The 12,568-nt window shown below is 45.0% G+C and overlaps 1 protein-coding gene across 1 annotated transcript in view; it reads left to right on the plus strand.

Moving 5' to 3' along the window:
- Window positions 1–694: 694 nt before the first annotated feature.
- The window catches only part of GIT2 (G protein-coupled receptor kinase interacting ArfGAP 2), a 21,617-nt gene continuing 9,743 nt past the window's right edge, over window positions 695–12,568 (plus strand). Inside the window, exons 1-15 of the mRNA XM_009070137.1 lie at window positions 695–844; window positions 1,549–1,661; window positions 2,309–2,414; window positions 3,124–3,210; window positions 3,352–3,482; window positions 3,613–3,707; window positions 4,326–4,371; window positions 5,141–5,192; window positions 5,658–5,730; window positions 6,934–7,031; window positions 7,357–7,468; window positions 7,711–7,853; window positions 8,194–8,343; window positions 10,428–10,676; window positions 12,176–12,265. Coding sequence (XP_009068385.1) covers window positions 695–844; window positions 1,549–1,661; window positions 2,309–2,414; window positions 3,124–3,210; window positions 3,352–3,482; window positions 3,613–3,707; window positions 4,326–4,371; window positions 5,141–5,192; window positions 5,658–5,730; window positions 6,934–7,031; window positions 7,357–7,468; window positions 7,711–7,853; window positions 8,194–8,343; window positions 10,428–10,676; window positions 12,176–12,265 — 1,695 coding nt within the window. The remainder of the gene's footprint in view (window positions 845–1,548; window positions 1,662–2,308; window positions 2,415–3,123; window positions 3,211–3,351; window positions 3,483–3,612; window positions 3,708–4,325; window positions 4,372–5,140; window positions 5,193–5,657; window positions 5,731–6,933; window positions 7,032–7,356; window positions 7,469–7,710; window positions 7,854–8,193; window positions 8,344–10,427; window positions 10,677–12,175; window positions 12,266–12,568) is intronic.

The following is a 12,568-nucleotide window of genomic DNA, read 5'->3' on the forward strand; positions in this document are numbered from 1 at the left end:
TGCTTCACCTCCCAGCAATTGTCTCTCTGGGTTGCTCATAAATGGTTCAGTTTGGATCTGGTGAGAGATGAAGTTATTTTGCTTGACAGTTTGGGATTTTACTGTGCTTTTAGCTTGACATATATATCTTGCTTTTTTTTTTTTTTTGAGCTATGTAATTCTTGAGTGTGTCTATTATTTAAAGTGGAAATTGGAAAACATTATACTAATATATACTGCAGCTGAGCAGGAGGTGAAAAAGCCTCAGTGCTGTTACCTCTTGGTGTGTACAGACTTGGTGTTCTTACAGCATAAAAAAAGATATTTTTTGGCAGTTTTCTTTTCCAAAAACCCCAGCTTGAGCCTTTCCAAAGAGCAGGTTAGGCACTGTTATTAGGAACAGTGTGAGACTCCACTAAATAACATGTAAGCACTTCAACAAGGTGATGGATTCAGTGTCCTGTTGTGCTTAGGAAGGAAAATATTTTTGCAGAAAGAGCTGCAAACAGTGAGGCCTTTCCCAAGTTTCTTTCACTGTCCTGGGGCTCCTACATTCCCTGAGAGTGTGAGGATTGGTGGTTCCCAGAGGCCCAGCAGGGCTGGAACACTTAGAGGCTCACACAGTGGCTGGGCAGGAAAGGTTAGAGGGCAGAGCTCCTCGTTTTAGAGTCTGTGTTGGAAACCCAAGGTTATGTTGCTTCCTGTGTGGTAATGAATGGATTCTTTTCCAGATCCTTGCTGGGCATCCATAAACAGAGGGATCCTGATCTGTGATGAGTGCTGCAGTGTCCACCGGAGCCTGGGCAGGCACATCTCCCAAGTGAGGCACCTGAAGCACACCCCATGGCCCCCCACACTGCTGCAGGTACAAACACTGTGTCTTCCCTCATGAAGGCTGCAAATGCTGATCCTTTCTGGCCCTTAAATCACTGAGTTTTTGTTGGAGAGGGACTGGGCCTTTGAAGCTTTCCTTTTCTAATTCAGTCTTCTTTGGGTTCTCCTGTTTTTGATGGAGCACAAAAACCAGGTGTGTCTTTGCCTTTTTACTGTGATCCCTTTGTTTTTGGAGGGTCACCTCAGCTTTTCTTTCACACTTGTGCAACAGATCTGCTTCACCCTAAATTTTCACTAAGTCCCAGAATCACTGAGGTTGGACCCAGACCATCAAGTCCAACCTGTGACCCATCACCACCTGGTCACCTAGAGCAGAGCACTGAGTGCCATGTCCAGTTGTTCCTCAAACACCTCCAGGGATGGTGACTCCACCATCTCCCTGGGCAGCACATTCCAATGCCTGACAGCCCTTTCCATGGAGAAATTCCTCCTGAACCTCCCCGGGTGCAGCTTGGGGCTGTATCCTTCAATATATTGCAGTAGAGCTGCTCTTGGGAGAGCAAAGAATTTTCAGGAGATTCTTCCTACATTCCACATCCTAAGCACATGCCCAGTTCTGATATCCCACTGGGATGCACCTGGAATCTGTTGGCTTGATACCTGCTTGACAATAATGAGAGCAGTGCAGCAAGCAGCAAAGTGCCTTTCAGTGCCTGTGTGTGCTTTGTGTTTCAGATGGTGGAGACGCTGTACAACAATGGTGCTAATTCCATCTGGGAGCACTCCCTGCTGGATCCTGCCTCCGTGATGAGCGGGCGCCGCAAGGCCAGTCCCCAGGACAAAGTGCAGTGAGTAGCAAAGTCACCAGTGGGATTGTTCCAGTCAGCACTGACACAGCACCAAGGCAGCCACGGGAGCCTCTGTGTGTTTGCTGCTGGAACAGAACAAAACTGAACGAGTTATTTGTTCACTCTGTTGTTTTTTGTCTTCAGTTTTCAGTGATTAATATTTAAAACTTGATTGCAAAAATGGGGATGAAATGCTGGAATTACCTGAATTGTTTCCTAGCTCTGAATAGTGAATAGCCTTTGAATCACAAGACTCTTAATTCTCACGCCACGTGCTGCAGTTATCTGAATGCTGCTGAAAGATTGAGTTTGGGTGGTGAATTAAACAAAACTTGAGAGATTTCTGCCCCTACCTGTGCTGCTTCACTTTCAGATGTAAATAGCTGCATACAGGCACTACAGATCTTCACTTGGCATAGTTTTGAGGCCTATATTTCTTTTCAGGAACACACACCACGTGCTAGAGCCTGCAGAGGCTTTGATGTTTGTAACAGGTTTTTAATGAGTATATTTTTCCATGTCTCATTTGCCACTAGCGACATGCAAAGATCTAGTACAACCTGTAGTGAATTTTCCTTTTCCTAGAGCACCTGGATTACTCTGAAAGCACTAATATTTCCTTTCTCTCCCTGGGTTTCTCCTTGCAGCCCCAACAAAGCAGAGTTCATCAGGGCTAAGTATCAGATGTTGGCGTTTGTACACCGTTTGCCGTGCCGGGAGGACGACAGTGTCACTGCCAAAGACCTCAGCAAGGTCAGTGTGGTTTCCTGGAGCTGCAGAGGCTGCAGCTGCCTGTGACAGCACAGGGAGATCTGACTGAGTTCACTTAGCTGCTTTTGACTTTGTTATTGCTGTATTTTACCACTGTTATGTCAAGAAATAGGGACTTGACTTCAGTTTGAACCACTTTGGTAATACCTGTGGTTACTGAAGGTGATGGTTGAGAGGCACAAGTTTGGGTTGATTTGGAGAAGAATATTTGTCATTGGCCTGGGGGTCATGGTCAAGGTAAGCTGGCTGAAAAACAACTGCTGAATCCCAGTTGTTGTTGCTGTATTAAATACATTGCCAAGAATGGCATCCTGGCCTGGGTCAAGAACGGTGTGGTCAGCAGGACCAGGGAGGTGATTCTGGCCCTGCACTCGGTGCTGGTGAGGCCACACCTTGAATCCTATGCTCAGTTCTGGGTCCCTCAGCTCAGGAGGATATTGAGGTGCTGGAGCCAGGGGAGGGCTAGGTTGGGTGTTAGGAAGAGATTTTTTACAGAGAGAGTGCTCAGGCATTGGAATGTGCTGCCCAGGGAGGTGGCGGATTCACCATCTCTGGAGGTTTTCAAGCTGAGACTGGATGTGGCACTTAGTGCCATGGTCTAGTAACCAGGGTAGGGTTGGACTAGATGATCTTGGAGGTCTTTTCCAACTCGGTTGATTCTCTGATTCTATGAATTCTGCTTCTTTTTCAGCAACTCCATTCCAGTGTGAGGACAGGGAATCTGGAGACCTGTTTGCGTCTGCTCTCCTTGGGAGCTCAAGCCAACTTCTTCCATCCTGTAGGAACACTTCTCTCATTGTTTTGCTAAACAGTCAATTACAGTTCATAATATTTATCCTCATTTCCCCTGATAAATGTTATAGTTCAGTCTCATCCTCAGGCCTGTTCATTAAGTGGCTCTTTTCTTTGCCCTTTGTAGGAGAAGGGGAACACCCCACTGCATGTTGCTGCTAAGGCAGGACAGACCCTACAGGCAGAGCTATTAGCTGTTTATGGTGCTGATCCTGGAACACAAGATTCCAATGGAAAAACTCCAGTTGACTATGCAAGGTAGGAGTCTCTGACAAACCTTAACTGATGCTCATACATCACATGAGGCACCTGCCTAGATACATTTCTCTCCTGGAAATAATTTTGTGTGTCCCACACTGACTCCTGGTGTCCCTTTGTGTGTGACCAGGCAAGGAGGACACCATGAACTGGCAGAGAGGCTGGTGGAGATCCAGTATGAGCTCACAGACAGGTTGGCTTTCTATCTCTGCGGCAGGAAACCAGGTGAGCACTACAAACTGCACCCTGAGATCTGCCAGTTAGTTACAGACAGTTCACACTGTGGTATTTCATGTTTGTGTTAGTGTCAGACACTTTTATACCCATTTCAAATACTCTACTGTTATATAAATGATACAGGAAGCACTAACATTTAAGATTAGTGGTGATGCATTTAAATGCAGATAAAACTGCAGGGTTTTCAAGATGTCTAGGTTAAAAATTGAGTTACTTTCTGCTTTGCCATAAAAAAAAGTTCTCTATAAACTGCAGGAACTCTTCCAAGGAGTTTCTTCTCACTGACATGCAGAGCAGCTGAGTGGTTTCCTTTTGACCACAAGCACACGTCAAACTTTTTAGCCATTAGGTGCCATAAAAGCATCTGGTTTAGCGCTTCATTTTCTCGTTTCAGTGGCATTTTTATGCAGTTAGTAAGCCTTAGTTAGAATCTTTGATAACACCAGGAAATGGTGGTGGAGCCTTCATTTCAACCTTGCTGCTTTCCTGTAGTTCAGAGCTGAGCAATTCCATGCAGAAATGATTCTGTGTTTGCCTGTTGCTTATAGTCTGGAAAATGATAGTTCAATACCAACCTGTTAAAGTGCAATCTGTTTCCAACTGCAGAGCACAAAACTGGGCAGCACTTTGTGATACCTCAGATGGCAGACAGGTAAGCTGCTGAGTCCTTCTCAGCCCTGAGACATCAAACACCTGATCATCATTTCCTTTCCTTTCTGAAACACTTTTTAATCTTGTTGCCATTCCAACCTTTTAGATGTGCCTTTATTAATCTTGGCAACTTTTTTTTTTTTTTTTTCCTGGAGAAAATATTGGTATTTAAACAGAATCAGGAAATGATAGAAGGGGATTCCTGGGAAAGTTTTAAATAATTTAAGCACCAATTGAGTAGTTTCCTGATTTTTGAAACTATGGCAAGAAAGGTGTATTTTTACCTGAAAATATTTATCCCTTTGATATGTGAGTGCTCCTAACTTTTGGTTACAATCACTGAACTCTTACATGTACAAATCATACCAAGTATGAATTACAAGTTCCTGTTTCTCTTTCCTTGCTGTGCAATTGGGAACAAGGAGGCTGTAAGTAAACCACTGTCCAACCTACTGCTTGCAAAACTTCCATGAAAAACCTTCATAAAATAAAAATCGCATGGGTAAAAATTGGGTTATTCATATATTCCATGGGATTTGGGGGAGTCTTCTGCTTGAAATTTAAGGCTGCTGTGTAGGAATAGCTCAAGGATATGTTCATTGCTAGGTTGCATTAGCAATATTAATCACATCAGTGTGTGAAAAGTGATGTTAAATTATCAAGGGGTTTCAGGTAGAAGTGACATTGTAATCACTCAGTTATCAAAGTGCAGAAGTTGTGTTGAAGCCACAGAATGCTGTGGATGTAATGATCACCTCTGATTTTCCCAGCAGTCTGGATGTGTCAGAACTGGCAAAAGCAGCCAAGAAGAAGCTTCAGTCTGTAAGTAAAACTCCTTTGCTAGACGTGGCAAACTCTGCACTTCATCTTTCAGCCTTCCTAACACAAATACCTCTTGAACCATCCACCGCAGGAACAGTGAGCACACATGTTTTGGGAGCCTTCACTGTCACTTAAACCCATATCTGTAGTGGCATTTGGTACCTCATTCCCATAGGTGCTCTGCTTCTCCCCAGAGAGTCTTTTTGTGGTCAGATAGGAGAGAAAAATCCCATCAACCAGTAAAGAAGTGTAGAACAGATCTGCTGTGTCTGTACCTGGAAACCAGATGGTCATACATGTCTCTCCATGGGTTAACTCCCTGTGCAGGCTGAGGAAGGAGCAGGTGGATAGGCTGGAAAGCAGCAGAGAGAGCAGAGTTGTGCTCTTGTATTTTCTCTATTCTAGAGATCTTAGTGGGTTTCATTTCTTTTCAGGCTGTAATTATTGTCTTCTACTTTGTTCTAGCTAAGCAACCACTTGTTTGAAGAACTTGCCATGGATGTGTATGATGAAGTTGACAGGAGGGAAACAGATGCAGGTGAATGAAACCAAATAAACCTGATGGGTACATTGCACACAAGATGCTAATCCAGGCCCAGGTTCTGCTGAAGTGCTTCTGCACTCAGCAGCTACTGCTGGGGGGAGTGTCTTTGTCTTCCATTGTCTGATTGATTGAGTGCACCATCAGCAAGTTTGCAGATGGCACGAAGTGGAGGGGGAGTGTGAATCTGCTGGAAGGCAGGAGGGCTCTGTAGAGGGACCTGGATAGGCTGGAGAGATGGGCTGATTCCAGCAGGATGAGGTTTAACAAGGCCAAGTGCTGGTCCTGCACTTTAGCCATCCCAATGCTATGCAGAGCTCCAGGCTGGGGGACAGAGTGGCTGGAGAGCACCAGGCAGAAAGGGACCTAGGACTTTGGATGGAAAGGGAGCTGAACATGAGCCAGCAGTGTGCTCAGGTGGCCAAGAAGGCCAATGCCATCCTGGCCTGGGTCAGAATAGTGTGGTCAGTAGGACCAGGAGGGGATTCTGCCCCTGGACTCGACACTGGTGAGGCCACACCTTGAATCCTGTGCTCAGTTCTGGGCCCCTCAGCTCAGGAGGGACATTGAGGGGCTGGAGCAGGTCCAGAGAAAAGCAACGAGGCTGGTGAAGGGACTGAGCACAAGTGCCATGAGGAGAGGCTGAGGGAGCTGGGGGTGTTCAGCCTGGAGAAGAGGAGGCTCAGGGGAGACCTTCTCACCCTCTGCAACTCCCTGACAGGAGGTTGGAGTCAGGTGGGGGTTGGTCTCTTCTCCCAGGCAACCAGCAGCAGGACAAGAAGGCACAGACTCAAGCTCTGCCAGGGGAGGGTTAGGCTGGATATCAGGAAGAGATTTTTTACAGAGAGAGTGCTCAGACATTGGAATGTGCTGCCCAGGGAGGTGGTGGATTCACCATCCCTGGAGGTTTTCAAGCTGAGACTGGATGTGGCACTTAGTGCCATGGTCTAGTGACCACAGGAGGGTTGGACTGGATGATCTTGGAAGTTTTTCCAACCCAGTTGATTCTATGAATAAAATCTATGAAGGGGATGATAATTGGAAAAACATATGTCACACAGTGTAGAACCCTCTGGAACCAAACCTTCGCTTGCACTGGTTGTGTTTGTGTTTGACATTGGGAGCTTTTATTCTTTGACAAGAAACACTGTCAAGTAGCACAGGAAGGTTATTCCCTGGTTTTGTTTTTCTCTGGAGCAGTTTGGCTTGCTACTCAGAACCACAGCACCCTTGTGACAGAGACCACAGTGGTCCCTTTCCTGCCTGTAAATCCTGAGTATTCCTCAACCAGAAACCAGGTATGAAACCTTCTTAAATACTGTGAAATTGCTTCTATTGAGTAGGCCAAGTATTAATTATTTATTGTTGTTGTTGTTATTGCTAGAATATTAAGTTATTTATTAGGCAAAGTGTTCTGCTTTGCTGTACTTCACTGCTGTGGAAGAGTTGTATCTGCTTGGAAAGAGGTTAAAATAATTTCTCATTTCCCCTTTAAATCATACATTTTGTAACAGATGTCACTGAATAGTCACTAAGTGCTGTAGTCTCAGTTTTCCCTAAGAGCTTTGCTGTTCATCTGACTCACCATGTGCTTTTCTTTCCCTGCACCACTCTGGAATTCAGGGGAGGCAGAAACTGGCTCGGTTTAATGCCCATGAGTTTGCTACTCTGGTTATAGACATCTTAAGTGATGCCAAGCGAAGGCAACAGGGAAATCCCCTCACTGGCTCCAAAGGTGAGTGAGCTGCTGTCAGCCCTTCTGTGGGCAAGTCTTCAGGGGTTTGGTCACTGCCAGAGGAGGGAGATATACACTGGTGTATCACTGCTAAGAATTAAAAGACAAACCCATCACACTTTGAGGTTTAGAACAGCAACAATCCATTCCTCTTAGGTGGGTCTAAATTCATTCCTTCTATGTATGAACTTCCATTTCTTCTCCCAACTTCCTAACCTGTTTGTCAATGTTTTGATCTGCAGAAAACGTGGAACTGATCCTCAAATCCATCAGCAATCAGCACAGCAGTGAGAGTCAGGACAATGACCAGCCTGACTATGACAGTGTTGCTTCAGATGAAGATACAGACCTGGAAACCAATGCAGCTAAATCAAATAGGCAGAAGGTAAGCTGGACACACTGACACACCCCCAAAAGTTCTTCATAAAGGCCATCTGCAGTCAGCCCTGCCCCTTGTGAAGGGATTTAACAGGCATAAATGGTCAGAAAATGAATATTCTAAGGAATTTTCAAAGTCTTGGAGATCTTTTCCAGCCCTGTTGATTCTATGATTGACAGCAGATTTCTTCTATAGTGGCCTAAAGTGATTCTAATTCATGAATCTTATTAATTTAGGCTGAATTTGAACTGTGATTCCTTTGAAGTAAGTACATAAGAAGCTGTTGAAATCTCATGGTCTCGTTTCCTTCTTTCTCAACGGTGTCTTTTTCTCTCCCTGTGTCCAGAGCCTGGACTCAGACTTGTCAGATGGACCAGTGACAGCTCAAGAGTATCTGCAAGTGAAAAATGCACTGGTGGCTTCTGAGGTGAAGATTCAGCAGTTAATGAAAGTGAACATTAACCTGAGTGATGAGCTGAGGATCATGCAGAAAAAGGTAACAGGCACAGCAGAGAAACCTTCTCAACCCTTGGGGTGTCTGAAGTTAGCAGAGTGAACCTGCTGGAGCTGAGGATGCAGTAAAGGATCAGGAGAGGGAGAAAACTCACTGTGAAGAGGAGCTGCTTTGGAATGAGATATGAGACTATACATATCAACATGCAGCACATGCCTTGAATGTTGTTTCTTGTGGAGCTGATGATGATCTGATCCAACAAACCATGAGGATGATTTGACTTGTGTCGAATTCTCACATAAATTTTTCCAAGTGACAAGACAGATGTTGCAAGTCTTGCTTGATTTTGCTGTCTGGCTTTAAGATAAGCAGTTTTTATCAGTGAGGAAGTGAGTGCCAGCAAACATCTTGTGTGTGCACATCTCTCTGTAATGTGCTTCCAACTTTTCCAGTTGTGTTTTTTTCTATCAATAAACCTAACTGGAATGAAGGGGAATTAAGATCTCAACCCAGTTTGGCAGCAGAAAACAATCTGAAGTGTGAAATGCCAAGTTCTTGTATACCAGGAGGCCAAGATTAATTTGTTTGTTTGTGTTTAAATCCATGGGAAACAGCACCTAAAGGGATGCAGTGGGAAACTCAGGTGCTGCCTTCAACCTGCAGTGTGGGTTTTGTCTGGATGGGGATAAGGGAGGTGTCTCATTTACAACATCAGGTACTATGTGTAGACAGAAAGCTGAATATTTAGGCTAAAATCCTGTACTTAAAGCTCAAAAATCTCAGTTTGGCAGCCAAACCTCTTAATCCTTACACAAACAGCGTGACAATTTGTTGGCTGCTTTGCAGTGTTGTGTCAAACAGAGATTGTCGTGGGGTAAAGGAGGATTTGTGTCTGTACTGAGTTCACTCTCCTGCCTGACACGCTGGCCTAGAAAGGGCTGGCTGCTTCCTCAGGTTAATCCCTTTAGCTGGTGTTCAAAATCCTGTTTTCCAAGCAATTAACAACCCTGCAGGAGTGGCAGTGTGTGCTGCAGAGCTCTCTCCATGCAGAGGGAGTTGGTGAGACTGTGCCTGTGGGGGTGAACTCACTGTCCCCCAGTTCAGGGGGTGATGAGACTGTTCAGCTCTGTGCACCTGAGGCCAAGCTCATTCAGCAGGTTCAGTATCTGTTAAGTGCCAATGTTCTGTTCTGTTCTGTGGTGCTCAGCTCTGTTGGGATGGTGAATATTGGGAGATCTCAGGGTGTTTCCTTGGTGTTTCAACAGCTTGGACTTGTTGAGCATTTCTCTTGAATCAACTGAATTAACTTTTCACTTCTGTTGAGTTTCTTTAAACAGCTTTAGTCTATTCAAGGTTCAGAAAGTCTTTAGGGCCTATGAATTAATGAGGCTTCAGTGTATTTATGGTGTGGAGTAGAAGGGAGATCTGTGCTGTGCTGCAGTTTTCTCACTGCAGCTTTGCTTTCTGATGTGTTTATATAGCAAACTTACTCCAGTACCTCCACAAAATGCAGCAGAATTGGTGCATTTTTACCATCCATCAAATACACGCCAATAAAAAGCTTGAAAACGCTTTCTTGTTGGTTTCTTAGACAGCAGTAACTTGATTTTTCCTAAGCTAAACCCTCTCCTTGCTTTGCAGAACAAGCTCTGGTTCCTTTGTGCTGCCTCTGGTGTCTGTGCTGTAGTTGTGGCATTGTCAGATTTCATGGGCCTTACCTTAAAGTCCTCAAAATTCTCATATTGGCTGCTGAAATGGATCGCTTTGCTTGGAAAACTGTTATGTTGGCAGTTCTTCCCCACAACCTCACTATCCCACAGCTCCTGTGCCAGCACAGCAGGCAGAAGGAATGGATTGTATGTCTTGACCTACAACAGCCAATTTTAACATGTAACTTAGCTTTCATCCCAGCAGTGCTGGAAATCAGCACCAAAATGATTTCCCCATCTGCAACATAGATGTTTCTATGTTTATACTAAGCAAGTCAAGTCAGAAATACAGAAATAAACCTCCAGCTCTTAGGAACTGGATTTGCTAGAAGAGCTCCAAGTGTGTGTTGCATGGTCAGTTTGCTTTTGCCACTTGCTGTCGGCCAACACAGTCCCACTGCTAAACGTTTCTTTCAGCTTCAAACGCTGCAGAGTGAGAATACCAACCTCAGAAGACAAGCCACAACCAATATCTATCAGGTCCAAAGTGGCTCTGAGTACCCAGACCCCAGCACCACCTCCTCCCTAAAGCGGCGCCCGTCGGCCCGGGGCAGCAGGCCCATGTCCATGTACGAGACTGGCTCGGGGCAGAAGCCCTACCTGCCCATGGGGGAGGTCACCTACCCAGAGGAGAGCATCACGAGGCTGCAGCCCTTCCCTCCACATGTGAGTACACTGCTGGGGCTTCTGCTTTTCTGCTCGTGGTCAGCTTTCCTGTCTCTTCCAGCTGTGCTTGCTCACCAAAGCTGCTCAGCTCTGCCTCAGGGGGAGATAACCACAGGGAGTCAGAACTGGGGCAGTTAGTACAGGTTGGACTTGATGATCCTCAGAGGTCTTATCCAGCCTTGATGATTCTGTGATTGTTCATGTTTGCTGTATTAACATGTCTGCAGGACCTGGTGGTTTGAACAGTAGAAGCTCTGGTGGTTTTGGAATATATAATTGGAGCTTTTGGCTTCTGCTCAACTGTTTTATTAACTGCAGTATCAATACCAAATATCAGTGTGTGGCTGTTTGAAAACCTGGAGCTTTTGGCTTCTGCTCAGCTGTTTTATTAACTGCAGTATCAATACTAAATATCAGTGTGTGGCTGTTTGAAAACCAGGGAGGAGGGTAAAATAGCATTCCAAGAAGGTAGGTGAAGTGCATGGATTTCTTGAGATATCCAGGCAGGTGCCAGTTTGTGGAACCTCAGAACCACCTGGCAAAGGTAAAAGAAAGATGAAAGTAAATTTTCACCAGTTCCTTATCCAGGGTTTGGAACTGGGTTTGATCTGTCAGATAAACAGATTCTTCTGGTTTAGCATGTTCCTGTGTGATGTGCTAACAGTGGAGAGGGAATTCCCAGTTAGCCACCAGGATTTTGCACTGAGGTGTTCACACTGTACCAAAGTGACCCAAACACACTTCAGTTAATTTTTCTTACCTCTCCTTAGTTTGCCCTGTGGGCAGCAATATGGGACAGGATTTTTAGCACTGTCTTGTATTTCCTTCCAGGTAAATGATTAAGCCCTTTAAAATATGTTTGGAAGTTTCCTTTGGCATGAGGGAGCACAAATGTTCCATGCATATTCCAAAGAGACAATTGAGTGCACCAGAAGGACAAATGTTCCATGCACATTCCAAAGAGACAATTGAGTGCACCAGGGAATCAGTGCAGAAATTTTTATGCTATGTTTTTTCCTACCTTCAGTTAAATGAATCTGAAATGTGGATCATGGTACATGGTTTTATGCTATGTTTTTTCCCACCTTCAGTTAAACGAATCTGAAATGTGGATCATGGTACATGATATTGTCATGTTGATATTGAGGCAGTTCTGGCAGCAGGAAAGGTCAGAATTCCTTTGTGGGTGGCAATGGGTACAAAACATGACAGTGCTTTGAACAGGTCCTTTGGGCACTTGGTTTGGACATTGGTTTGTTCTGTCCAGTCAGTTAATTTGGCATTGTGGGGAATATGTTTTGTTCTCCATGGAATTCTGCACCTCTGGGACATCAACATTAGAACGAGCATGAAGTGTTTTTGAAGCATTAAGTCCACTCAAGCTAAGCCAAGTTCTCCAGATCATTCTTGCTTCATGTCATCTCCATGGTTTTAAGAATGTTCCTTTATTTAAGAGTTTGTTTGTGTTTGTTTTTGGTTTTTGTCTCTCCCATTTCCAGATCGGGAGGAGTGCGTTTGTGACCTCCTCTTCATCTCTACCCTCCTTCCCCTCCACGCTTTCCTGGGCGAGGGATGAGAGCACACGAAGGGTTAAGTACCTTCCCAATCCATCTTTTCCCTGGAGGAGGTGCAGTCTCCCCAGGAGCCTCTCTCTCCCCCTCTCAGCTGCCTGGCCTTCATTCCTGCATGGAGCAGCACTTCATCCCTCCCTGCTGTGGACACTTGCCTCTCTCTAACTTCACAACAGCTACAGTCTCTAGCCTTTAACACCATGCACAGTTCTCCACATCACTTGTTCAGCTGCATCACAGCCAGAAGACAAGTTGGTTGCTGGTTGGACAGTGATTTTTCCAGGCACTCTCTGATATTCCTAAGCCAATATCCAATTCTTC

Source organism: Acanthisitta chloris, unplaced genomic scaffold, assembly GCF_000695815.1.
Source record: "Acanthisitta chloris isolate BGI_N310 unplaced genomic scaffold, ASM69581v1 scaffold14692, whole genome shotgun sequence".
Lineage (NCBI taxonomy): Eukaryota > Metazoa > Chordata > Aves > Passeriformes > Acanthisittidae > Acanthisitta > Acanthisitta chloris.